This window comes from Anopheles merus, chromosome 2L (genome assembly GCF_017562075.2).
Source record: "Anopheles merus strain MAF chromosome 2L, AmerM5.1, whole genome shotgun sequence".
In the NCBI taxonomy this organism is placed as follows: domain Eukaryota; kingdom Metazoa; phylum Arthropoda; class Insecta; order Diptera; family Culicidae; genus Anopheles; species Anopheles merus.
The window spans coordinates 2,684,244-2,710,110 of NC_054083.1; the positions used below are offsets into that span (position 1 = coordinate 2,684,244).

The 25,867-nt window shown below is 40.9% G+C and overlaps 3 protein-coding genes across 6 annotated transcripts; 1 reads left to right on the top strand and 2 right to left on the bottom strand.

The window, feature by feature from the left end:
* Positions 1-24,840, bottom strand: LOC121593323. Of its 4 annotated transcripts, none has more exons than XM_041915579.1 (4): positions 24,418-24,840; positions 1,116-1,437; positions 755-1,062; positions 1-686 (listed from the first exon to the last, which is right to left on the bottom strand). In XM_041915579.1, the coding sequence occupies exons 2-4, from the start codon at positions 1,340-1,342 to the stop codon at positions 19-21; spliced, it is 1,203 nt and encodes a 400-aa protein (XP_041771513.1). In that variant the 5' UTR covers positions 1,343-1,437; positions 24,418-24,840; the 3' UTR covers positions 1-18. The 4 variants fall into 4 exon arrangements, 3 of the variants coding, with proteins under 3 accessions (XP_041771513.1, XP_041771514.1, XP_041771512.1); XM_041915580.1 differs by lacking the exon at positions 24,418-24,840 and adding an exon at positions 1,503-1,923 and having other exon boundaries at positions 755-1,055; XM_041915578.1 differs by lacking the exon at positions 24,418-24,840 and adding an exon at positions 1,503-1,923.
* On the top strand, positions 5,775-9,665 carry LOC121593324. The gene is made up of 5 exons (XM_041915581.1): positions 5,775-6,040; positions 6,146-6,623; positions 6,666-6,970; positions 7,040-7,108; positions 9,295-9,665. The coding sequence occupies exons 1-5, from the start codon at positions 5,911-5,913 to the stop codon at positions 9,360-9,362; spliced, it is 1,050 nt and encodes a 349-aa protein (XP_041771515.1). The 5' UTR covers positions 5,775-5,910; the 3' UTR covers positions 9,363-9,665.
* Positions 10,183-12,006, bottom strand: LOC121591326. Its single transcript, XM_041911682.1, has one exon. The coding sequence runs from the start codon at positions 12,004-12,006 to the stop codon at positions 10,183-10,185; it is 1,824 nt and encodes a 607-aa protein (XP_041767616.1).
* Positions 24,841-25,867: the final 1,027 nt, after the last annotated feature.

The window sequence follows — 25,867 nt, forward strand, 5'->3', positions numbered from 1 at the left end:
ATTTCACGTAAGAAGCAGTCAATAAAGTGTCCCACAGCTATGAGAACTCCTGGAAAACCCTGTACTTGTGAGAAATTTGTCTCCATAAACATTACTGTACTGGACAACGAATTCTTTTAACATTTCGTTTGCAACATGCCAATTATTTTTATACACGTTTGTTGATAGCATTGTAATAGAGCAAAACAGTAGCAAGAAGTGGTTATATACATAATCCGGTAAAACATCTTTAAGCACTACTATTCCGGCATAATGCAAGAATGAACTAAATTCTGTTGCTTTCCAATATTTTAGTACGTTCAGACCTCTAAATGGTCTGTGTATTTCTGATGGAAGTTTGATGCGTTGCAACAATTCCGAAATTTCACTGATGGCAGAAGCTGATAATTTTGCATGCAATCCTAGTGTACCATCTCTCCAACCTAGAAACAATCTTCGCTGCACTCCCAAATCTATCAGGTGTAACCTATCTGATACAATTATGTCTCGAATCATATTCAAAAATGGAATTTCAAGCAATGGGCTACATTTCTTCTGATGTTGTCTATATGCTTTAGCTCGGAAATTCTTATCTGTGCGCATTTTATGATTCACCCCTTTAAAAATAACAGTATGTGAATCATGGTTGTATTCTCCGTGGCATGTGCATTTCAAGCAACTATTATATCCATTGAAATTTGTCACTCCTGTAATGATAAATATTGATTGATGATATTTAAACCTAAAATTCATGTTAGCTTTGTTATTTTGTTACCTTTTAGAAAACATCTAGCTGGAGAATCAGCTATAACTGCTCGAAGTTTGATTGCAATGGTTACACCATTGATGGTTGTTCCTTTCACCAATATTATCTTTAATTCTTCAACCAATTTCTTCAAATATTCATCCGCATTTCCCGGCTTGGTATTGCCGCAAAAAATCCCAGCAATCATTGGACGAACATTGGGCATATCATGTATATTGAAGAGAATCGGCCAAAACTGGAGACTGCTACTTTTGTAAAGAGGTAAACCATCCACAAATAAATTGAGCGACAGTGTTTCGAATGGTGGTCCCTGTTTACTAAATTTTAGAGTTAGATATTGATTATAACCAAAAAAGATATATTATCTTACCAAAAGAAGGATGAAAGACATTTTTGGATTCCATTATACCAAAATTGACCTCCATCAATCTTTGTTATTTCCGCCGGAGTCCTCTTTGTACGAAGCAGCGTTCTAGCATTTTCTGGAAGGTTTACTGAGTCGATATTTGATTTTAATAACTTTAACATCATGTTTATGGATTGATGTGTTTGGTTGGTGTATAAAGCCCAAAATTGCATTCCTTCTTCAAAGTCCATAGTGTCAAACTCATTAGAATCCGTTGTTACAGCCCCGTATTCATCTTCAGAATCTGAACTATCAGAAGATTGAACATCTGCAGCAGTAATTATCCCTAACAAAAAAGAAAAAAATATGCTTTTAGAATATGTATCTATATTCTGTTCTAACGCGACAAACCTGTAGTACCAAATATTTCACTCCCAACGGAGTTGTTCACATTAAATAATGACCGCTTTATACTGTCGCGTTTTCGATATATTTTTCCAGATCTTTTTAAAACGCGCGAAAACATGTTTGTTTGTGTATTCCGTTAATAATTTTTCACTCAGGTGATTTACGACGCCGTCATTTGACAGATGATAATATTTTGGTCAGTTTGCCAGCAAAGTTCCATAGAGTACCGTCTTTCAGTCTTAAATAGCTATGAAGTTCCACCAAGTTCGGTACGCGTTATTAAAAAGCCTTAAAGTTCGATCGTCAACCCTGCAGATAATACTAATCAGCCGCAAAGTTCCAAAGGGTACCGTGTGCTTGTTAAAAAGCTTTATGGTTCCACCAAGTACCGTTTCATCTCTTAATCAGCCACAAAGTACGACATCGGACCGATTTTTCGCTAAACAGCCCCAAATCAGCTATGGAGTTCAAGCTGGCTATTTGGGCTTTCTCATTTCCTGTGTACTGTTGTATGGTTTCGCATTGAAGTTATGCATCGCTAGAACTAGAACGGCGATACGATTGTTTAAATACTAAACTCCAACGAAAACCACCAGCACAGAAGCAAGTGAGATTTGAGTAATGGTCGTTGGTGTTGATACCCACGTATCAACAACCATTCATATAGATTTTTGCTCAGAAAGTTATAAGGCTGTATAGGTCATAATAAGAAGAAACTTGTCGAAACACATTGCAAGAAAAGGATAGCAATATAATGATGAGTTGTAATACGCCATCTATTGATCAAACCAATGAAGCTGTGGAGCTTTCATTTTTTTTCTATGGATATTAAATTTTCCAGTCGTTTAAGCTTAATCTGTGGCGCTTGGGATGTGGGTCTTTCAAACAGCTCCTAAGCAGCTTCCTTATGCCACGATGCCAGGGATTATTTTTCTTTGTGTTTTTTTTTCAAGCAAGCGTCATCGATGAAATAAACAACAAGATTTGTTTCGTTTAAAAACATATGTATATTTTTAAATCTTTTGTATTGATGAATTATACAAATTTTTACACAATTTACTGATAATTCACAATCACTTCACTCAATATTCATTCTTCAATTAACGAATCTAACTTGTGCAGCAGCAATGAGATTATTGCCGGCGTCCGTGTTTGACACTTTGACAAGAGCCACCTTGTACCGATGTCATGCATTAAAAAGCTATAAAGTTCCACCAAGTTCGGTACGCTTTCTTAACAAGCCTTCAAGTTCCACCATGAACCCTACACATAGTGCTAATCAGCCGCAAAGTTCTAAAAAGTACCATGTGCCTGTTAAAAAGCTCCATAGTTCCGCAAAGTACCGTCTATCTCTTAATCAGCCAAAAAGTACGACATCGGAACGATTTTTCATTAAACAGCCCTAAATCAGCTATAAAGTACGAGCTGGCTATTTGGGTAAATTCATGAACAAAACAAATTTTCAACCGTGCGCACTTTTGTGGATCTAATTTGATTACTGAGGGTCTTAAGCTCTGTAACTTGCATTGTTTATATTTTTGGAAGTTTTATTATATGAAAGATTTATCATGATTGTTAAGAAAAAAACTGGCAAAAGAACGAGGATAAAAGAATTAAAAAATCTTGTTTTCTGCTGGTTTAAACATCCTGACACCAATGCAGGAAAGACGGACACTTTGTCATAGGGAAAGATGGACACCAAATTTGTTGAGCTATTTTACTTCTTATATCAATTGGTGATGAATATATGTATTTTTTCAAACACCTGAAATAAGGGTGTCGTCTCTATAGTGTGAGTGTTAATCGCGGTAGTTAATTCTGCTCGATTTCATTTCCGATGTTCTCTTCTTGAAGTTCTCCTACGTTGTGATTATTTTTATAACTATAGAACCGGTATGAACAAACCGGTTCTAACGCTAACGGTTTACCGCTAACGTTCAGCGTTCCCCGATCAACAAATTCAATATGATCTAAAACCGAACATAGCGGCCACCTAAATTTATTTAATTTACTATAGAGTTTTCTTTTCTGGTTGATTATTAAACCTCTCAAACGGCAACAGACAAATTTTCGACACCGGACGCTTTAAAATGCCTTCACGTGCTTTCAACGTCACGATGCGAACTATCCCATCTGGTCCTGGATGTGGTTCTACTATGCGTCCTAAGGGCCACGATAAAGGCATAGAGTCGTCTTCCTTTAACAATATCATTTGGCCTACTTTAATCGGAATAATCTTCCTATCACGCTGTTGAACGTTATGTAACTCGGATAAATATTCCTTCTTCCATCTTCTCCAATGACGCTGTACTATTTGCTGAAGCACCTGATATTTGTGCAGTCTATTTTCTGATTTTAGGGTAATATCGTCCTCTGGGATCAAAAAATGGCCTGGGGTTAATACATCTATTTCCTCAGGATCTTCGGACATGTCGTTAATGGTCTACTATTTAATTGTGCTTCCACTTGCGATAGAACCGTAACGATTTCACCAAAGGTTAATTTATGCGTGCCTATTACTTTCGTAAGCCCTCTCTTGGTTGCTTTTACAGCCGCCTCCCAAAGGCCACTAAAGTTCGGTGTCCTAGGCGGAATAAACTCCCATTCTATACCTTGTCTTGTAGCTGCTACCTGGATATCATTCAAACTTTTCTCGCATTGAAACATATCATAGAGTTCCCTTAAACAGTTACTGGCACCTTTGAAGTTCAATCCGTTATCCGAAAATACTTTCGCAGGAACGCCCCGACATGCGATGAATCGCCGAAACGCTGCCAAGAATGCTTGTGTCGACAAATCTTCTACAAGCTCAATGTGTATGGCCTTTACACTGAAGAACACGAACACGGCGATGTAAGCTTTCTGTTGAGCAGCTCGTCGATGGACTGGTTTGAGGTACACTGGGCCGCAGTAGTCTATGCCCACTATCTAAAACGGTCGCGATGGGGTGATACGATTGTTGTGTCTCTAGCGGCGGACTGTAACTTGAGGGGGTGGGGTAGTAGTTTTCTTTCACCATAAATCGGGTGCCCTCACGGACAAGACGATCTTTCTTCGTTGATGTCGCATGCAAGACTAAAGTTCATTTATTATCACTTCAATGTGTGCGTGTCGCACTCCGAATTCTACTGTCACAAAAAAATGCAAACCCAAGCGACAAACCCAATCCCTGTTACATATGTCAGTTTTCCCAAGTAGCAAACGCAATGCGCAACTCGCACAACATCCTCCCCGGCGTTGAAATGTCATTTCAATTTTCATCCTCGTCTAACGGTAGAAAACAGACCTCAGTTACCGCACGCTTGAATTCCGCTCCATTCGCTGTCTTAACGGTAACGACACGAATTGTACCATCGTCTCCAGGATGTGCGGCAACGATTCTGGCAAGTGGTCACTGTACCCAAGTAGCCTTAAGAAACTCTATTTGATTATTAACAGTATTTTAAGGCCGTTAAAAATCAAATAGAGTTTCTTAAGGGAATATGACATTTGCTTGCGTTACAGTGTAACGTTTGGAAGCGTTACACATATTTTTTTCCTTGCTGTATTGTAACGATACAGGCAGCAATCAACAAATGCAATTAATGTTTTAATTAATTAATGTTAAAATAAAACAAATATATATCCAATTATAAAAAAAAAACAAATATTAATACAATTTTTCATCATAAATGTATAGTTGTTTTACTGTTGTTTATTCTTCTTTGATTCGTGGTGAACTACATTATCATAAAAATCACCATGACATAAATCAGATTATGACATATTTTCAACTTTCTTTGGTAATAAAACAACTATTTTACTCAACGCATGCGATGCTATGCTAAAAAAAGGTTAAATACGATGTTTAACCTCATATACTCGTATAGTTTATGTAGAGTGAAGCGTATGTTGATATCATACTGTACATGATAAATGCTTATTGAGGTTATGTGTTGTTTCGTCAAGCTCAACGCGTCTCGTGTTACAGGGTTTTTAATAATAATATTTTAGTTTTGCCATGGTGCCTGTGTATGTTTCTCAATTGGTTTAGGAATCGTTTCAAGATTTTTGAACATTCCCAATATGATTTGCATCATTTGTTTCAAAAATTGTTCGATAATTTCAATTAATTGGGGAAACAATTTAAAATAAAGTGAGAGCAAGCAATAAATCATCACAAGAATAAAAAAGGATATCGAGCAAAACACGACTAGAAACCCTGCAATGCACTCTCCGATCGCGTGTCATGTCATAATGCGTAATACACTCGCGCGTCTTTTCACTTCATGTTAATACACTCTCAGTGAACAAGCCGTCTTTAACATTAAGTCCGAAAACCAAGAATTGTTTAATCTCTTGGTTATTTCTTTCTAATGCATGTGTTGTGAATCTTTTTTTTCCTCTGTTGTAAATCTGTGTTTATCAAAACATGTTATCAAAACGTATAAAAAAAAGTGGCCAGTTGTATAGAGCTCGCGACCGGGTAGAACGAGTAAGACGCATTAATGGTGACCAATACAATCAACTACTGCATACAACTACAGCTAGACCATCTGAAGGTATCGAATATGGAATTTCTTAAAATGGTGGACTGTGATGCATTATGAATGATGATTCTTTTTCGTGACAGGTTTATGGCATTAATGCAAGTATTTTTGTTTCAGATAAATTTCATAAAGTGTCCGTGCGTGTTGCTGATCGATCTGTTTACGACAATACCCTTACATATGATAATGTGTCCGACGCTATTTGTGAAAGTACTGGAAGTAAACATGACAGCAATATTTCAGAATCTAATACTTCTTCGAATAACAATGATGATATGTTCAGTGATGTAGAAAGCATGTCTGATGATGAAACAGGATTGGATAAACATTCTGATGACGATGCAATGTTGGATGAGCCTGATTTTGATAAAATGGACACGAGTGATTGTTTGAAATATTGGGCATTGAGCACCAAACAAACCCATTATTCAATGAATATGCTGTTAAAAATATTGAGGAAAAAAATGAACATGTGTCTACCAAAGGATGCTAGAACTTTCCTGAAAACAAATAGAAATGGACCAGAAATATCAAAAATTGGAGATGGTCTGTTTTGGTATCGCGGTGTTAAAGAGGGCCTCACCAAGCATTTGCGGTAAGATGCATATTGTTAAAACATTTTCCAATGATTCATCAGTTTTGTTAAGGTGCCAAGCACTCTTTCGCTGAACATCTTTATAGATGGACTACCACTAAGTAAAAGCAGTCCAACGCAGTTCTGGCCTATATTGGCAAATATTTATGAAATGCCTCAACTATCGCCATTTACTATAGCAATTTATGCCGGAAGATCAAAGCCAAATGATCTGGATAAATATCTGAAGCAATTAGTGTCAGAATTAAATACCCTTATTGATGGAGGAACAATTATTAACCAGACAAAAATAGCAATTCGAGTGCGAGCCGTCATAGCAGATACTCCTGCTAGATCGTTTATCAAAGGTAGTGTAGCAAAATAATTTTAAACTATTCAATTGTTAAGTTACTAATTTTATCGTTTCGACAATTCAGGTGTAGCGAATTTTAATTCTGCCGATGGATGTCTCAAATGCACATGCGAAGCAGAATTTAATGAGGATGGTAGGTGCATGGTTTATAAAGGAGTTAACGCCCCTCCAAGAACTGATAAAGGTTTTAGAGGTGAAGAATATGGAAACCATCACAAATGTAGGTCACCATTCATTGATTTGAAAAAATTTGACATTGTTAAAGGCATACCAGTAGCAGATATTCTTCACTTAATACATTATGGTATGATGCGCCGTTTTGTTTTAGGATGGAGGGATGGAAAATTAGGATTGAAAACCAAGTGGTCAGCCCAACTTGCGGAAGAAATATCTTCTTTGCTAGTCAAAATTCGACTTCCAGTAGAAATACATAGGTCATTTCGAGGAGTTGATATGGCGCGTTTTTGGAAAGCAACGGAGTATGGAAGTTTCCTCCATTACGCCAGCATTGTAATTTTGAAAGATCGAATGTCTGAAATGTATTTCGAACATTTCAAACTGTTTTTTTGTGCAATTACATTGATGTCGTCAAAAGCATACATAAATAATTGGAAAATGGCAGGAGAAATGCTAAATAGATTTGTAATCGATTTCGAAGCTCTTTACGGGGAAAGATATTTAACAAGTAATATTCACAATTTGCAACATATATGCGAGGAGGTTTTGAAGTTTGGTCCGTTGTATTCCTTTTCTACATATCCGTTTGAAAATCATCTTCAGATATTAAAAGCTTTAATGAGGTCAGGTTACAATGAAATTCAACAAGTTTTCAAAAGGTTATCAGAGTTAGAGGAGTTTCATATACCAACTTCGTTTGCTTCGAAAAAAGTGTCTAAGCCAAGCATATTTGTGCAGAAGAATGGAAAGATAGTTTTAAAATTACTAGATTACATATTACGTAACGATGAATGCAACTCATGGTTTTTAACCAAAGAAAATTGTATTGCAAAATTTTCAAATGCAGCACAAGTTGGAAATTCGATTCAAGTATGCGGAAGAATGCTCAACAACAAGTCCGATTTTTTCAGATCACCATTTCCATCAAGTGTTTTAAATATTTACAAGGGATTCTCAAATGATTTATCGTTGAATGATATCCAGTTGAGTGTGAGTGACATAAAATGCAAGCTTGTTGCAGTAAATTTAGATCCACTTTCGGAAACAGTTTTTATTCCATTAATTCATTCTCTTAGCATTTCTTAACTTCAAAAACTCTCATTCTTTGAATATATCATAATTGATTCTTTAAGTTCTTTGAAAAATCACTGCCAGAAATAAACATAAGTTCGATTAAGTGTAAGAGTTGTTTAGTATGTTGCGTTAATCAGTATGGACGCAGTATGCAGTATAGAGGGAATTCAAGCAATATTAACGGTTTTTTTTTTTAATTTTTTTCAGTCTGCCTCTTATGGTTGGTAGGTTTACGCACTCCTTGAATATTCAATCGTTGTTTTGCTTGCTTCAATTTACGTTGAAAAAATTTTGATAGCATATTTTCGCTAACCTTATGAAATTTAGTGCTTCCAATAGTCTGAAACAAATTCATCAAATTTCTCAACAGTCTAATTTCAAACTTAGTGCAACCTTTCCCTATACCTGTCCAACTACATTCTACCAATAGTGTTTTTTCGAAAATTAAATCAAGGGCTTCCAGCATCCTATTTTCCGCATCCGTATCTATGATTTTAGATTTCAGCCAATCCAACACCTGTTGAAAATAATCTGTTTCTCCTAATCTTTCATCGCACTGCATTAGATCTTTCTTATTAGTTAGACGATTGAATTCAAATTCTAATATATTACTTCCGTTTACTTCCACAGCTTGGGCTGTTGTGTTAAGCAGCATTTCATTTTGGCGTTCTATTATGCTCATCTTTTTCAAAATTTTTTGTTGCCCTTTTTGAAGATCTTCATATGCTTCTTTCTGGAACTTTACTAATGCTTCGAAACATGGACAATGAGAACATTTCGAATTTTCTTCAGGAACATTTTCATTTTCTAGGTGATCGTTTAAGTATTCCTCATGAAAATTAGATGTGTCGAGATCGTAGTTTACAGTTTCCATAGCATCGTTTTCTAAAACGCGCTGTGCGAATATTTGCTCATAATTTCCAATTGTTATATGCTGTGTTGTGCCTTGTTCCATATAATCGGTTGATGATTCGTCAGACATTTCAGCTAAAATTTTCGTCCCAGTCTCGTAAGACGAAATGTTTGATCTTTTTACACAGCATTCTTGTCTTGTCCATCCACTTTCAGGAACACTGTTAGCATTTCGCACCAGTTTGGATGCCAATTTTCCGGGAATATTGGGCCATAACAAGTAATATTTTCCACTACTAGTTCCCTGCACCCATCCATCAGGCACAAGACATAATTCTCCATATCCCTTAGGGCCTAAGGTCTCCACAATGGAAAATCCCATTGTTATGATCCTTTAATAGTGAAAAATGAACAATTACTTTAAAACTAAATTATATGTCTTACTTTAAATATTACCTTACACAGGACACTAGGTTATCAGCTGACCAAGAGCAAATTTAAGCACAATACCTGCAGAATTGCAAAATACGCAGTGCTTGTGATATTCAGCCTCATACAATTGAAAAATAAAAAACTTGCTCCTCTGACTTATTGTTTTATTCTGTGAGAACAATGCATGCAATGTACCAAATTTTCCACGAATTCTTTATACTCGAACGATTCAGTTCGAGGGCAAAAAAGGAAGCTCGAGGAGGTTGTGGGTATGAGAAGCAGGCAATAAAGTAATGGAGCAGGATAGGCATATATTCCATCCTTTTCGTAGTTTCGTTAAATTTGATCATTTTCGTTAAAAAATGCCGACGCCATTTTGAATTTTAACGAAAAAATGAACGAAAATCGACGAAGAAAAGATGACGTTACGCAGTAATTTAAGCCCTGGAATTACTGCTGTATGGAAAGCTAAAAGTAATACTTTTAGGCATACTTTTAACGGTTTATTAACAGGATTGTGCTACTTGGGTAGTAGTGGCGCATTCTGGTCAGCTAGTAGCACAAGTGATCCTACTTTAATCACCTTCCACTTCAGCCATTTCGATCGATTCTGCAGCTCCGGCAGATACTTGGCGGTCCATCGTTTCCAGAAGTGTTGCAGCATGGACTGCACTAACTGCCATCGTGAGAGATGATTTCCTTCAAGGTAGAGTAGTCAGGTTCAGGAACCGTCTGCATATCACGTCCGATCAGAAAATGTGGAGGCGTGATCGCAGTGTAGTCGGATGGGTCATTTGAACTCGGTACCAAGGGACGAGAGTTTAGTACCGCTTCTATCTGGGTCAATGTCGTGTAAAGCTCCTCGTAAGACAGCTTCCTATCGCCAACAATACGTTTTCGGTGGTATTTGACATGCTTCACACCAGCCTCCCAAATGCCGCCAAAGTGTGGGCTTCGTGGTGGTATGAACGACCAGTCAATGCCCTTGTCGACGCAATAGTTGGTGATCTTTTTCATAGCGCAATCGTTCTGGAACATACGCCAAAGTTCATGTAGCTCGGTTTTAGCACCGACAAAATTAGTTGCGTTGTCAGAGCGTATCGTTTTTGGGCATCCACGTCGACTGATGAACCGTCTGAAACTCGCAAGAAAGGCGTCTGTAGTCAAGTCTGAAACCAATTCCAAGTGAACCGCCCGAGTCTGCAAAAACACAAACAAGCACACGTACGCCTTAGTGATTTGCGGTTTGCGAGAAGTCGTTGATTTTATCCAGAAGGGACCGGCGCAGTCCACACCGGTATTCGAAAAGACGGGGGCTGGCTGGACGCGATACGACGGTAGGTCACCCATCAGTTGCGTCGTCTTCAACGGGTTTGCCTTGAAACACACGATGCACTTCCGTACCACCTTTCGAATTGTATTCTTCACATTCAGTGGCCAGTACCGTTGACGTACAACTGCAAGCAAACCTCTTTGCCCGATGTGTAGTTCGCGAACGAGAGCTTCAGTGATTGGATGCTTAGCCGGCAACAGCATCTGATGTCGACTGTCGTAAGGTATGAAGGCTCGCTTGATTCTGCCTCCAACTCGTATGATCCCATCGTCAGGATCCAAAAACGCTTGTAGTCCATTAAGTCGATGTTTTGTATTCGCACCGTCCATAAGTGCGATGATTTCGGGCTGGAAAGTCTCGCGTTGATCCAGCCGTACTATTAAGAGCGTCGCTGTACGCACTTCCTTCGCTGTCAGTCGGCCCTTTACCACCTCCCCTTTGCGTGACTTGATGAACCTAGCTAGTCGCACCAAGTAGGCCATACTCCTTACAATCTGTGTGTAACTGCTCAACCTGTCAAAGACCGGAAAACGTTCGATCGGAACAGTCATGGCTAAAGCCACTCCTGCTCGCATTTCCGGTAGCTCATTATCCGGAATTTCCACTTCGTCCTCATCCTCGATGAGTTGCTGTGTTGGTTGGGGCCGCCACCAAATAGTTGAACCAATCAATTTCCTCGGTGTAACTCCACGTGAAATCAAATCGGCCGGGTTCTCATGTGTGGAAATGTAATGCCAGTGGAAGGATTGGCTAAGCTGCTGGATCTCGCTTACCCGATTTGATACGTATGTCTGCAGTAGTTCTGGCGTTTTCTTGACCCAAGCTAAGACGATTTTTGAGTCGCTCCAAAGATGTATTGATTCAAACTTAAGCTCCGTAGCGTTCAGGAACTTCACGATCATTCGAGCCAGTAACAGTGCCGCTAACAGTTCGGCTCGAGGGGTCGTGATGGCCTTCTCCTTCGGACTTCGTTTTCTCGGTAGGATCCGAGACTTGCTGCAAACAAGCTGCATCTTGGACTCCTCGTCGATGAAAGTGCCCTGCACGTACAAGCAGGCACCGTAGGCTTGGTCGGATGCGTCAGCGAACCCTTGTAGTCTCAGCTGGAACACATCCTTCCAGGAAATCCATCTCGGAACTCGGATTTCCCTCAGTGATGTCATCTCGGTCCGAAAGTTTCGTCACTTCTCGTCGATTTCGGTTGGGATGGAGTCGTCCCAATCGATTTGTAGTTCACCTACTTCTCGCAAGATCAGCTTCGCGTAGGTGATTACTGGGCCAAAGAATCCAAGTGGGTCGACGATTTTGGCCAGTTGACTCAGAAGTTTCCTTCGAGTCATTCCTTCTGGGTTGTCAAAGTCAGGAACGGACACCGAGAACCAGTCCTCCAACGGGTTCCATGTCACGCCCAGTGTCTTAACGATGGTCTTCGAGGTGTCGTCCGTAACCTCGAAAGTGTCTCCTCGTTGTTCTTCAGCTACACCTAAAACGATATCTGAATGGTTGGCGCACCACTTGTGAGCGCTGAAGCAGGCTTTCGCTAGTAGTCCAGTCACATCTCACTGTAGTTGGCAAGCCTCAGCAAGGGTATCGGCACCAGTCAGGATCCATGTATGTCTCCCTATTGACCACCTCTGCGGCCCTTGGGAACTCATCGTGATGATCTTCTGCAGCTTGCTTCAGAGCCATGGTTGCTTGAAACGGGGAAGGTCCCAAGCCATACGTAACTGTCAGCAGCTCTCGCACCGTAAGTGGGTCGTTCCGATTGTACCTCCAAAAGATTCGCTGGTACCTTGTGTCATCCGGATGGACCACCACTTGACGAAACATCTTCGGAATGTCGAGTGTGAAAACGTACTGAAATCCTCTGAAACGAAGCAAAATTTAGTAAGATCGTTCTGAACCGTCGGTCCAGTCATCAAAACGTCGTTGATCGAGACGCCGGTTGACGTCTTCGCTGATCCATCAAACACGACTCGCAGCTTGGTTGTCGTGCTCGTAGGCCGCAGCACGCAGTGGTGCGGTAGATAAAAAACCGATCCTGGGTCCGGGGGGGACTACATACCGTCCCTCCTTAGTTCGCTCGTGTGTGCGCCGGAAGTGTTCCAGGCACGCTTCGTCATCCGCCTTCGGGTAAGGGCGGAGCTCGTCGCAGGATTCTACCTTTTAGAAGTTCCTCAGCAGTTCGATGAGCGGCTCATCGTCAACAGTTTGGCAAAGTGTACGCGCAACGACCGTCGTGTCGCTCGCGATCACACCTCCAGCGATCCAACCCAGCTTTGTGTATCGCAGCGCAGGTCGGTTCGGGCCGAGTTCACATCGGCCGTCAAGCATCAAGTTCCAAAAACTTCCAGCGCCAATCAGCATATCGACAGGTCCTCTTCTGTTGAAGGTAGGGTCGGCCAGCACCTGTTCGCTCGAGATGGGCCACTGTGATATGTCGAAAGACTTCGTCGGAAGTTCCCCAGTGATTCGTGGTGTCACTAGAAAGTCTAACTCAGCTGTAAAGTCACTGGCACGAGACCTGATCGTCGTGCGCAGTTTACGGCAAAGGCGAGTTCTATTGCCGTTCAGACCACTGACCGTGACGTCGGCGGGTTTTGTCTTAAGGGAGAGAAGGTTTGCAAATCGCTCAGTGACGAAGTTCATCTGCGAAGCAGAGTCTACTACCACTCTACAAGGGTAGGGAGAATCGCACAAACCATCCACTAAAACAATGGCAGCCGAAAGGACGGTCTGCTTCTCCGGTTCCACGTCACTCGCGCACAGGGTTGTCGGTGTTTCAGCTTGTACGTAGGCTGTTTGGGATTATTCTATCACTGATTCACTAGATGTCGTTTGACCTACGTTAGTTGCAACCTGACTTGGGGAATCTTCATGGAGTAAGCTATGATGTTTCTTACCGCAACGACGGCAAGAACTGGATAAACATGATCGCAATTGATGGCCTTTGGAGAGACAATTGAAGCAAAAATTTGTCATTCTGCTCTTTGTCCTGGTCATCGTGCAGCGTTAACTCGTAGATTTTGTTCTGTATTTCGTTGCACTCACTATAGATGTTTTCTAAAGCCTTTTCCTGGAGTTGAAGGAAACGCACGTTTTTTACGTTGAGGTTAGGCTGCTCTGCACTGTCACACAAAGCTGCACACACACGACTAAGCTTTCCACACACTGCTTCCCGTTGCTTCTCCAACACTTTCAGCTGTGCCTCCATTTCGTCGGAATTGTCTTCTACCTGCTGTTGTTGTGATGATGTTGGTTTCGGTGATGTCGTCCCACGCTTAACTGGTGTTCGTTTTAGCTTTTTCGATCGAGTAAATGGTGATGGCATCGTTCGTCACACATGCACACACACCATCAACGTGGTATCAAGCCTTTGCACAAGAATCCGCGCCAAGCTAAGCTGTCACACACACACGCGCATACACGTACACGTACATTCGCTTGCTCCGCTGCGCAATTGCACACGAACCGAAACCAAGCTGAACGCACTAACACACATTCACTTGCACCGGCACGCCATTTGCAACCGCTAAAACCCAAGCCAAACACTTCTCCTTAAAAGAACACTTTTCCCTTCTTGTTGTCTGGAATGCCCTCAGGCTGCTTCCGTCGAACAGCACTGACCGAAAACACTCGCGTTTACGGATACTGTTCGATCTGTTTGTCAGTAGTAACGCACCAAAAGTCACGTCACTGTAGGGCGTCTAGAGCCCTTAACACCCGGTCTCGGATGTTCCCATGTACCGACTTTACGCGAGAAAGACAAACCACTTATCACAACACTGGGTAACTTTATCCGGTTCGAAGGACCACAATGTTGTATCTCTAGCGGTGGACTGTAACTTGAGGGGGTGGGGTAGTAGGTTTTCTTTCACCATAAATCGGGAGCCCTCACGGACAAGACGATCTTTCTTCGTTGATGTCGCATGCAAGACTAAAGTTCATTTATTATCACTTCAATGTGTGCGTGTCGCACTCCGAATTCTACTGTCACAAAAAATACAAACCCAAGCGACAAACCCAATCCCTGTGACATATGTCAGTTTTCCCAAGCAGCAAACGCAATGCGAAACTCGCACAACAACGATCTATTGGTAGTTATCCGGAGGGTTGAAACACGGGCTCAGGGTTCAACCTAAAACAAACAATACAATTTCGATAAATATGATTTGCCAATGTACGCGCCTTAAGAATCCAATATTCCATCCTGAGAGAACTAAGTGTTGATGTAGGTCCTCCATGCAACGACATACGATGATAGGCTTCGACGATTGCTCTCGAAAAATTTCCCGTTGCTGGCATTATCCAAGGATGCTTTACTGCGTAACAGGCGCTGCCAAGACCTAGGCGGTCACCAACTCGCAGTAGACCATCTTTATCCAAATATGGTCGTAATTTGCGAATTTTCGAATACGCAGCAAATATCGAATATGCAGCGAATACGCAGCTGTGATACGCAGCATCTTCCAATATTCTGAGATCCGATCCAAGATCGGATGTTGTTCTGCTTTCAATACAGTTAGTACTACCTTTCGCCTTTCTGGTACAACGTCTGCAAGTAGGTCGAGGTGGTCTGCATTTTCCCAAAAGTTGTATACGTCTGTAGAATGTAACCATTTTGGGCCATGGAACCACTCAGCTTTTTCCAATAAATCCTAGGGCAAAGTGCCCCTTGATACGATATCTGCCGGATTTTCCGATCCCTTTACGTGAAGCCACTGGTGATTTCCACATTCTTCTTGCACAAGAGCGACGCGATTGGCAACATAGGTCGTCCAGGTATAGGAGGGTGACCTTAACCAATGAAGTACGACCATCGAGTCCGTCCAGAAGAAAGTGGAGTTTTGTTCAAGTTTCATCGCATTGGTCACCTTTTTCCAGAGTTTTACCGCCATTACTGCACCACATAACTCCAGTCTAGCCAAACTAACTCTTTTCAAAGGGGATGGTTTTGATTTGGCAGCCAATAACATCGTTTTTATCTTCCCCACATCATCAACCGATCGTGCAAACAAACAAGCTCCATACGCTGCTTCCGATGCATCCGGGAAGCAATGAAATTCAAATATTGAGGCTTCTGTGGCTACGATGTAACGTGGAACCGTTAATTTCGACAATAACGGTAGCTGTGATTGGAACTTAGTCCATTACTCAGCCAGCTCGATGGGTAAAGGATCATCCCAGCCCTTAGTTGCAATCCATAACTGCTGCATGCGAATCTTGGCACAAGAAATGACCGGAGCAATTAATCCTAGGGGGTCAAACAGTCTTGCAACCATAGAATATGCCAAACGCCTTGTTAATGGAGCAGGTGTCGAAGGAGCCCGTGTTTCAGTGGCCCGTGTTTCTGGAGGAACAGCTTTCATTATCGATGTCTTATTCGAGCACCACTTTTTCAATTCAAAGCCTCCCTTCCTTAATATTTCAATTAATTCCATTTGCAATTGTAAAGCTTCGTTTTCGCTATTCGCTCCGCCAATAAAATCATCTACATAGAAATTTTCTCGCAGAGCCCTTTGAGCAAGGGGGTATGTTTCGCCTTCATCAACAGCAAGCTGTAACAATACTTGCGTGGCTAAAAACGATGATGATTTGAGTCCAAACGTAACTCTCTGTAGTTCGTATGTGCCAATTGGATTTTCTTCGGACGATCGCCAAAGAATGCGCTGAAAAGGGGTCTGATCCGCATGTACCTTTACCTGCAGATACATTTTATCTATATCTGCTACCAATGCTACACGATGCATCCGAAAACGCAGCAATAGAACAAATAGGGGATCTTGAACAACCGGTCCTACAAGTAGAGCATCATTTAAAGAGAAACCCGATGAAGTTTTAGCAGAACCATCAAATATTGGCCTGATTTTCGTGCTTGTACTGGATGCTTTTAAAACCGGGTGATGTGGAAGATAACAGATCGGCTAATGTGTGACCTTTCTTTCTTCTGATATCTTGTTCAGATATCCTCTAGTCATATACTCATCGATGACAGCTTCATAGCCCCTTTTCAACTCTGTATCGCGTTTGAATCGCCGCTCGAGTTGCAGGAAACGCTTAAGTGCTGTATCCAGAGAGCCCCCAATCATCTCCTTGAAATTAGTCTTAAATGGAAGCTTCACTACGTATCTACCTTCTATGTCTCTTGTGTGATACTGCCGAAAATGCTCCTCACAATCACGTTCTTCTTGAGATTGTTTAGTTGAAACAGGTAACTCGTCAACTACCAAAAACCGTTCTATCTGTTTGGCAAAATCGTACTCATCGCTGACAGTACACACGCTAGCTTCAGGTATATTACATCGAGGGATGCACTGTATTTTACCCATGGTGATTCAACCAAAAACAGTTTTGACTAAAGCTAGTAGTGGTCCTTCGGCCTTTATAATATAAGGTCGGTTTCCTTCGACTGACAAAAAATCGACAAAAAATTCCAATCCCAAAAGCAATTCTATCTCTTGCATTTTATCAAAATTTGGATCGGCAAAGTCGAAATCTCTAGGTAAGTTGGTTCTTATTGCTGCTACGTCTACACTTGGTTGATATCCCGTAATCCTCGGCATCAACACAAAATCCATCTACTGCTCATACTTCTCTTTTCGAGCAGCAATTGATGTGGATACGGATCTCGAGGTAGAAACACTCCGCCTACCAACACTAAACAGCCGCATGTCATTTATGTTTTTCGCCAAACCAAGTCGTTCACAAAGGGCTTCTGTCATCAAATTGACTTGTGCACCATTATCTAATAGGGCTTTCACAAAAATCCATTGCCCGTTTGCTGATTTAACCTTTATAATTGCCGTAGATAGCAACACTTGATTCGCTTTTGCTACCGGAATACTAATAGCCGTCAAATTGGTTACCTCGTGCTGTCCATCGAAACGTCGATCTTGTGGCTGAATGCTCTGTTCGAGCTTTAAATTACCATGCATTAAGGTATGATGCTTACCAGAACAATGAGTGCACCTGAATCTCGACTTACATGTCTTCGCCCAATGTCCAGGAGATAAACAGTTGTTACACAATTTTCTCGCTCTTACAAATGAAGCCCGCTCCTCGAGTGTTAATAATTGGAAAGCGCCACATCGCCCTAGATGATGCGCTTCGTTGCAATTTTCGCAAATTATTGGTGAGTTGCTAGCCAAGACATTCGCCACTAAACGCCGTTGAGGGTGCCTTCCTGTGAGACGATAATCCGCCGCTGCCGCATCAAGAATTCTAGTCTGTGAATGTAGAAAATCATAGAGTTCCCTGATCGAGTGTTTACCTGTCGCTTCCACCTGCACCTCCCAACCGTGCTTGGTTTCCTCATCTATCTTAGATACCAAAAGTTGAGTTAGCAGCATACCATAACCTGATGCATCTTCCCCTAGTTGGGACAACAGTTTCGTATGCCGTTCAAATCCATCCACTAAGTTATGTATGCCTTCGGTGCCTTTGCTTCTCAATTTTGGCCAATTAATGATCGCATTCACGTGTTGTTTTGTCAGAACATACTTGTTGTTAAACCGCTTTTTTAGCATTTCCCATGCGGGTTCATAACTGGCATCACACGTTGGAAATGTGTCAATGACCTTTAGTGCTTCACCCTTTAGAGATGACCGCATGTAACACATTTTGTGAGTTCCACTTAAATGCACTAATGAGACAAATAGATCATGAAACGACAGCCAATCTTCGAATTTTCCAGAAAATTCAGGTAGAGTGATTTTCGGTAGCCTCATGCTTTGTGCATTGTTTTCTACTAGTAATGGCGCAATTTTCCTTTCATCACAGCTTGACTCTGCATCTAGTGCAGTAAGAAGGCCAGCTTTAGTTTTGTAGAATAATTCCAAAAATTTGTTCGCCGTTTCTTGATGCATTGGCAGTTCAGCAGCCGGACACTCGTCTTCGATCGCTTGACGGTTTTCATCAAATCGTTTATATAAATCATTTACATTATCGAGGCGGCACTTCAATATCGATTTATCTCCTTTCATTTTGTTTTCAACGAAAACCGCATGGCTGTCTAGCGCAACCATGCATGCATCTCTTCGGCGTACTTTCAACTCTAATTCAGCCATTTTCTTTACAACCTTTTCTTTGAGCGGAGTATCAGTATTTTTCTTTAGTGGTGTAACGTATTTCACTGCAGATTTTCGAAGAATCTGTTTGCTCACCGAAGTAATTTTGTTTGCTGGTACTGTCGTCCTTACTTTAAATTTCGCACGCGTTTCCATCTGTTTTCAACAACCTTTTCCCATAGCGCGCTTCGTGTGCACGTTACTCTTACTCTCGCTCTCCTTACACTCTCGCTGCACTGGCTTACTGGTAGGTTTCTGCCCGCTTTCCAATGTACGTGTACATGTGTGTACGCGTCCGCGTGTACACTTTCCCTACACTCTATCAGCACGAGATTGCCTCTTTCAGGGCACAATTAAACCACGCGTAATTCACTTACGTTCTTCAGGAAACTAACTGTGCACAATTTTGCACAGATACTTTTCGCCTTCACGTGAATTTTACGCAAACTTGGAAGTCACTAACTGCACACTACTCTGCACAGTATCCGCACTAACACTTTATCTAATGATCCTGGTCAACGGCACCAATGTTCGTATCGTCTCTATAGTGTGAGTGTTAATCGCGGTAGTTAATTCGGCTCGATTTTATTTCCGATGTTCTCTTCTTGAAGTTCTCCTACGTTGTGATTATTCTTATAACTATAGAACCGGTATGAACAAACCGGTTCTAACGCTAACGGTTTACCGCTAACGTTCAGCGTTCCCCGATCAACAAATTCAAAATGATCTAAAACCAAAGGGTATTTTGAAGATATGAACCATTACGCAACTAGAAAAAGTAATAAATAAGCGAGAAATGAAACACCGGTCAAAATAGCAATCATGCGTTATGATACTACTCGTTCGACGCTGATGAGGCGCTTCACGAAATCCAATGTTTTGTCACGACTTGGACAACTTTAATTAAAAAAAAGATAAAGTACTGATATCAAATCGTTCAGGAATAGATGAAAGATTCTATGGGTTTACAGATATCAAAAAGTTCAATCTTCAATGTAAGAAACTGCTGGACCTATTAACAAGTCCCTCAAATATGCAGTGGTCGAGGACTTTCCGCGGAATAATTTCCTAAAGCGAAGTTTTAAATTGTTATTCTGCAAGCTGGTGTAACGTCCACTGTTAGTGTCCGAAATTAAAAAAAGATGCCTTAGATTCTGCATGCTTCGTTCTATTAGGAGCGCCGCTTAAAATTCCTAATTTCACGGCTGAATGAATCGTCGTTGCAATTGGCCAAGAATTGGTTTATAAACGTACCAGGACGTGGTAAGCGATAGAATTTAATAAAATACTGTAAAACTCTCAATTTCCAACGTTTTCTAAAGGTTTCATCTTAGCCTTCATGGTGTCCATCTTTCCCATATCAGGTTCAAAACTTTTTTTTTTTTTTGGCAAAACATTTCAAAACTGCACGAAAAAAATCATGTTTTTCATTCATGAAAAAAACGAAAAAATCGATGGAAACTTAAAAATTTCAACACATTTTCTGATAAAACATTAGTGTCAGATAATGAATGCACATTTTCATGGTCGTTGCACCTATTTATCATTAGATTTTTACCATTTCCCTCAACGTTTCCGTCTTTACCTACCTTCCCCTATTGACTTCAATGATTTTTGGAGTGAATGAAAAGATGTTTTTAACCGAAATTTACCGAATTTTATTTACATTTCCTACCGATAACCGTCAAAAACAATCTGATCTCTCCGCGTCAGCAACCGGTCTGCTGAAATCAATTGCTCTTAATCATAAGTCCATTACTCGCAGTATGAAATATAGGATGCTAGTCAAGAATTTTTTGAGACGATGCAAAAAAAGTATGTTGCTTGTGTAAACTCAATTGAAAAACCCTGTATAAATTAAAAATCGTTAAAATTTAACCAGACCCGCAAAACATTGCGAGTGTTTTCAACAGTTTTTCTTGCGCGAAATAACTCGCAAGTACAGGCGGTCCCCGAGATACACGGTACCTCTAATACGCGGATTCGGAGATAAGCGGTTTTCTAAATTTGACAATTCTTTGAGCAAATTGTACTGATTTGACACATCAATTGTAAATTGCCAAATAATTTCCGTTTTGACCGAATGTTAAAAACAATTTCAAATTGTTTAAAACTGTTATATTCAGTCAGAACCATATCAAACAATTCATAAAGTGACTAAAACCGCCTCCTACTTGCAAAATTACACGAAAATTAGTGATATTTTAGCTGGAAATCACGAGATTCGACTTACGCGGAAATTCGAGTTGCGCGGTATTTTGCGGCCGTTTTCGGTCCCAATTAACCGTGTATCTCGGGTACCACCTGTATTGGTCAATTACATCGTTCCCGCATAAATATTTTGTTTTTTAATTCCTCAACAAGAGCCCACGTTAAATTTTTGTGGATTTATCTAAAAGAAACATCAAATTTCAAATATTTAATTAGCTACAGTCTGTTCCCGAGTTACGCGGTTTCTGCGTTCCCGACGAATCCGCGTAACTCGAATATCCGCGTATGTCGAATTTCACGTTTTTTGACTAAAATACTATTGATTACTCGGAGTTTTTGATTTAATTTAGTTCTTTTATACACTTTATCATTTATTTGAGATAATTCGTGCAGAAAATTTTAATATTTCTGACTTTTAAGCGGTTTCTATTTGTTAGCAAAAATGCCATTTATTCCTAACTTGAAGCAAATTGTACTGATTTGACATTTAATCTGTCAAATTTAGAAAACCGCGTATCTCCGAATCCGCGTAAGTCGAGAACCGTGTAAGGCCCGTGTCTGTGCTCCATCGGATGCGATTTTATCGGAAGGCCTGTCAAAATTTTATATGGGATTTGACAGATAACGTCGGACGTGCGATTTCGTCGTACGACGGAATCAAAAAATTTTGATTTCGTCGGACGCCGCATCCGATTTTATCTGTCAAACTAAATGTGTGGTGTTTTGTAGGAACAATCTCAACTTAATTTTTCATAATCGTTATATTATTAAAATCATCCAAATAATCGCAATATTATACGAAAAAGCGTTTGACAGCACGTGCGATAAAATCGCATGCGATGGAGCAAAGACACGGGCCTAACTCGGGAACAGACTGTATATGTTGCGTTGTTAAGGCCGGGGTGCATTGTCCGTACTCCCTAGTGTAATTTATATTTACACTTGCGCATCTGGCGGCAGCTGACGGAAGCATTTTCAGACAATTTGGCCGCTTCAGAAAATATGTTATTTTGCCATGATTTTTTACTTAAACTAGACTGGAAAAGTTATGCAAGTGATGGATAAATATGTTGTACAAGTATTTTAGCCAGTTGCGCCTAAAAACGGAGAAAAAACTACTTAAATTTGGGATCTAAATTTGCACGACTATTCCCTCAGTGAAACTGAGAGCAAAAAAACTGCAAAAAAGCTACTTAAATACGAGGGCGCTGGGGCTTTGAAGTTGCATGGAGTGCGAGACCTGATGTGTAATACCCTGGAGATTTGACCACTTATTAGACCATAGTTCCCAATATGCCGGATCGGAATATTACCATCACCGTGACAACTGTGCGATTACCTGATATGTCAAAATAAAGATCATCTGTTTAGGCCCGTGTCTGTGCACCATCGGATGCGATTTTATCGGAAGGCCTGTCAAAATTTTATATGGAATTTGACAGATAACGTCGGAACGTCGGCGATTTCGTCGTACGACGGAATAAAAAAAAAAAAGATTTCGTCGGACGCCGCATCCGATGTTATCTGTCAAACTATATGTGTGGTATTTTGAAGGAACAACAACAAACTAATTTTTCATAATCGTTAAACTATTAAAATCATCAAATAATCGTAAGATGAATCGAAAAAGCGTTTGACAGCACGTGCGATAAAATCGCACGCGACGAAGCACAGACACGGCCCTTAAGGATACTAGAACGTCGATTATCCGGGCAGCTCGGGACCGGACGGTTGCCGGTTAATCGATTTGCACGGATAATCGGCCAAGAAATGTCAAATTCATATAAAAATTATAAAATTCATTAGTTTTATGATTAATTCCCATTGAATTTATCGATTAATCGTTAGTAGAATATTTTGTTTATCAAGAACTAGAGGTTTAGCAACTGTTCATGAACAAAAATTAATTCCGAAAATACCACTAGACGCTACAGAGCTGCACAAAAAAATGGTTGCTTACTTGACTATAGCTGCAAATTTTCGCCGCATGTTTGGGCAGCTGTCACAATTATGCGCACGGTTAAGCCGCCCGACGGTTAATCCGCCCCCGGATAATCGACGTTCTACTGTAGTTATACTGAAAACACCTTCAGCCTTCTGTTTATTCTTATGTCTTGCGATTCTGTGCCTTTGTTATAACTACAACGTTTTATTCAAATTGATAAAATTCGAGGTTTTACATCTCAGGAGTGGGATATGTCTTATCGCTTTCACTCGCTTTCCTGTCGTAAACACCATGGTACAACATTGTGAATCGAAGAGTTTGTGTGTTCGTGTGTGAGATGACACTACCATCTGCCATCACGATGGGCAAAAATGAGAAACTTCTGTGTGTGATTGTCGGTATAGACAGCAAATTCGATGTTTAGGCAACGATTTGCCTCATCCCGTCAAACATTGCGAGGGTTGCAAATGGTATCATCTGCTCGAAATCTTAAGACATTTTAAAAAATATAAATTTTTTATTCACAATTTTTTTTTCTATGTTATATGTCGAAAAGATCACTTTTTCTAAAACTAGCGGCAAAAAAACTGCCAAGGCTCGCAAGCTCTTTAATGCGAGAGCTCTGGGGCTGTGAACTTCTATGGCGCAAATCGCTGTCAATTGCATGGCGGGATGGCTAGGCCAGATCACGCCAGATTCACCAGCTACAACGATCTCGATCCCTGCAACCCCAAAGACACCAGCCTTCCAGCACTTGCATTTTGTCTGGTCGCCATCTTGTTCATATTGAATGACAATGACGATGCCGCCATTTAGTATGAATCCGGCCGCTGGCTATTCTTTTATCATCGCTCATACTTGGAATACTGAAAAAGCTTCGCGCATCACTTCTGTTACTGCATGTGCATCGAATGCCGTGTTGTCATCTCCTCTGATTCACCGTGTGCATTACCTTCCGCCACTTTATGGATTGACCCCGCTACCAACCTCCACCGCCGCGTCATGTTCGGGTGTTGTGGCATCGGTTGTAGCCTACTGAGCTGTTGAACTACAATCATCGTGGTGTCGTTCAGTATTCAGGTTCATCCTGATCGACATTGTCCTTATGCTTGGCTGTAACTTCTGTAAACGTTAACAAGATTTCTGGGGGAGATGCCGATCAGCGGGAGCAGTACTTACACCCACTATGAGATTGATTCAACCTTACGCATCACATAACGACATCATTCAGGGTCAGTTCTTTTTTATATCACTATCGTCCTCATGCTTGGCTGTAACTTCCGTAAACTTCAGCAAGACTTCCGTAGGAGATGTTGGTCAGAAAAGCAGTTGTGATAGAAATTGACACCCACCTTGAAATTGACCCAACTTCACGCATCATATGTCGACATCAATTCAGATCAACACCTTTCGATATCAACATCGTCCTCATTGCGATGAAGAAATGTTGTTGGTGCGGTACGGGTTCGCGTCATAGGCCTGGGGGTAGCGCTGAGTTAGAACTTTGCGATTGGCGCGGTAAACAAATCGAATTTGACCTTGCGTAACAATTGCTATCTATGTGATGCTTCAGGTGAGGACCGGATTTCCAGTTATGCCAAACCGTGGGAACTTTCGACGTTATGCATACGTAAACTTTTCGGATTGAAGTTTTGCTGACCGGCAAGCTGATACACGGTGCGTTCGTTGAAGACAGTAGGACAGCGGTAATCGCTACTGCGGGCGTGCGTGCGTTTTCGGAAAATGTATGGAATTTGACACCCGCAGCGGCTATGCGTGCGTCTGAATCAATTTTTGTATCTGCCCACACGCCCGCAGCTGTCTGTCAAATCACTGCTGTCAAATTGAAACGTCTAGATGTAGATACATTGTGCGGATGCCGTGTTGACACCTGCATTTCAGAAAAGTAAACATGTCGAACGACACGGAATTGCTGATCTCTTTAGTGCAACAAAAAACATGCTTGTAGTTGCACAAGGATCCGGATTGCAAAAATGTTTATCTACGGAGTAAGGAGTGGCAAGCGATTGCCAAAAAATTAAAAATTTCTGGTAAGTATAATAACTTCTTCTTCTTCTTCTTTGGCTCAACAACCGATGCCGGTCAAGGCCTGCCAACCCACTTGTGGGGTTGGCTTTCAGTGACTTATTGATTTCCCCCCATAGCAGGATAGTCAGTCCTACGTATGGCGGCACGGTCTATTTGGGGCTTGAACCCATGACGGGCATGTTATTAAGTCGTACGAGTTGACGACTGTACCATGAGACCGGCTAAGTATAATAACAACAGTAAGAATATCCGAAAAAAAAATCGAGTTTCTACACTCAAATTCGGAGAAGGTCGGTGATTTGTTTTGTTTCATTTGTTGGCTACGCAAAAATCACAGTTGTGCAGTGAAAAGCCAAGGCACCACCGAAAAAACAAAAGAATCGGCCGCGTCACCTTTCACTGCTTATGTTATATCTGAACAGCCTCATACAGAAAGAATACCCAGCGGTGTAAAATAGCGTTTGCTTTGTTCAATGGCTTTAGTTTATTCCGCAGTTCTCTCATAGAATCATTAAAACATTTTGCTTTGTTTCAGTTACCACATAATTAATAGTTTCTTGTTCTTTTGTTTATACACCATTTTGATTGCGAAGCGTAGTATTAGAACGGTTTTATGTACAAATTCTCAGCAGGTATGCGTGAGTTAAAGTTTCGGACTTGGAATAAACTTTGTTAACTAGAGTTGGAAAACGTAAACATTACAGAACGTAAACATTGCACAATGGGCAGTTTAGAACAAATTGCGGGATAAAA

Bases quoted from the DNA above. Each gene is read 5' to 3' on its own strand.
- LOC121593323 (XM_041915578.1), bottom strand. From the start codon at position 1,617: ATGTTTTCGCGCGTTTTAAAAAGATCTGGAAAAATATATCGAAAACGC. The intron at 1,063-1,115 runs GTAAGATAATAT...TCTAAAATTTAG, and splicing joins TGTCTTTCATCCTTCTTTTG to TAAACAGGGACCACCATTCG. The intron at 687-754 runs GTAACAAAATAA...TTATCATTACAG, and splicing joins AGCTAGATGTTTTCTAAAAG to GAGTGACAAATTTCAATGGA.
- LOC121593324 (XM_041915581.1), top strand. From the start codon at position 5,911: ATGTTATCAAAACGTATAAAAAAAAGTGGCCAGTTGTATAGAGCTCGC. The intron at 6,624-6,665 runs GTAAGATGCATA...ATGATTCATCAG, and splicing joins GGCCTCACCAAGCATTTGCG to TTTTGTTAAGGTGCCAAGCA. The intron at 7,109-9,294 runs GTAGGTGCATGG...ATCCACTTTCAG, and splicing joins AGCAGAATTTAATGAGGATG to GAACACTGTTAGCATTTCGC.
- LOC121591326 (XM_041911682.1), bottom strand. From the start codon at position 12,006: ATGACATCACTGAGGGAAATCCGAGTTCCGAGATGGATTTCCTGGAAG.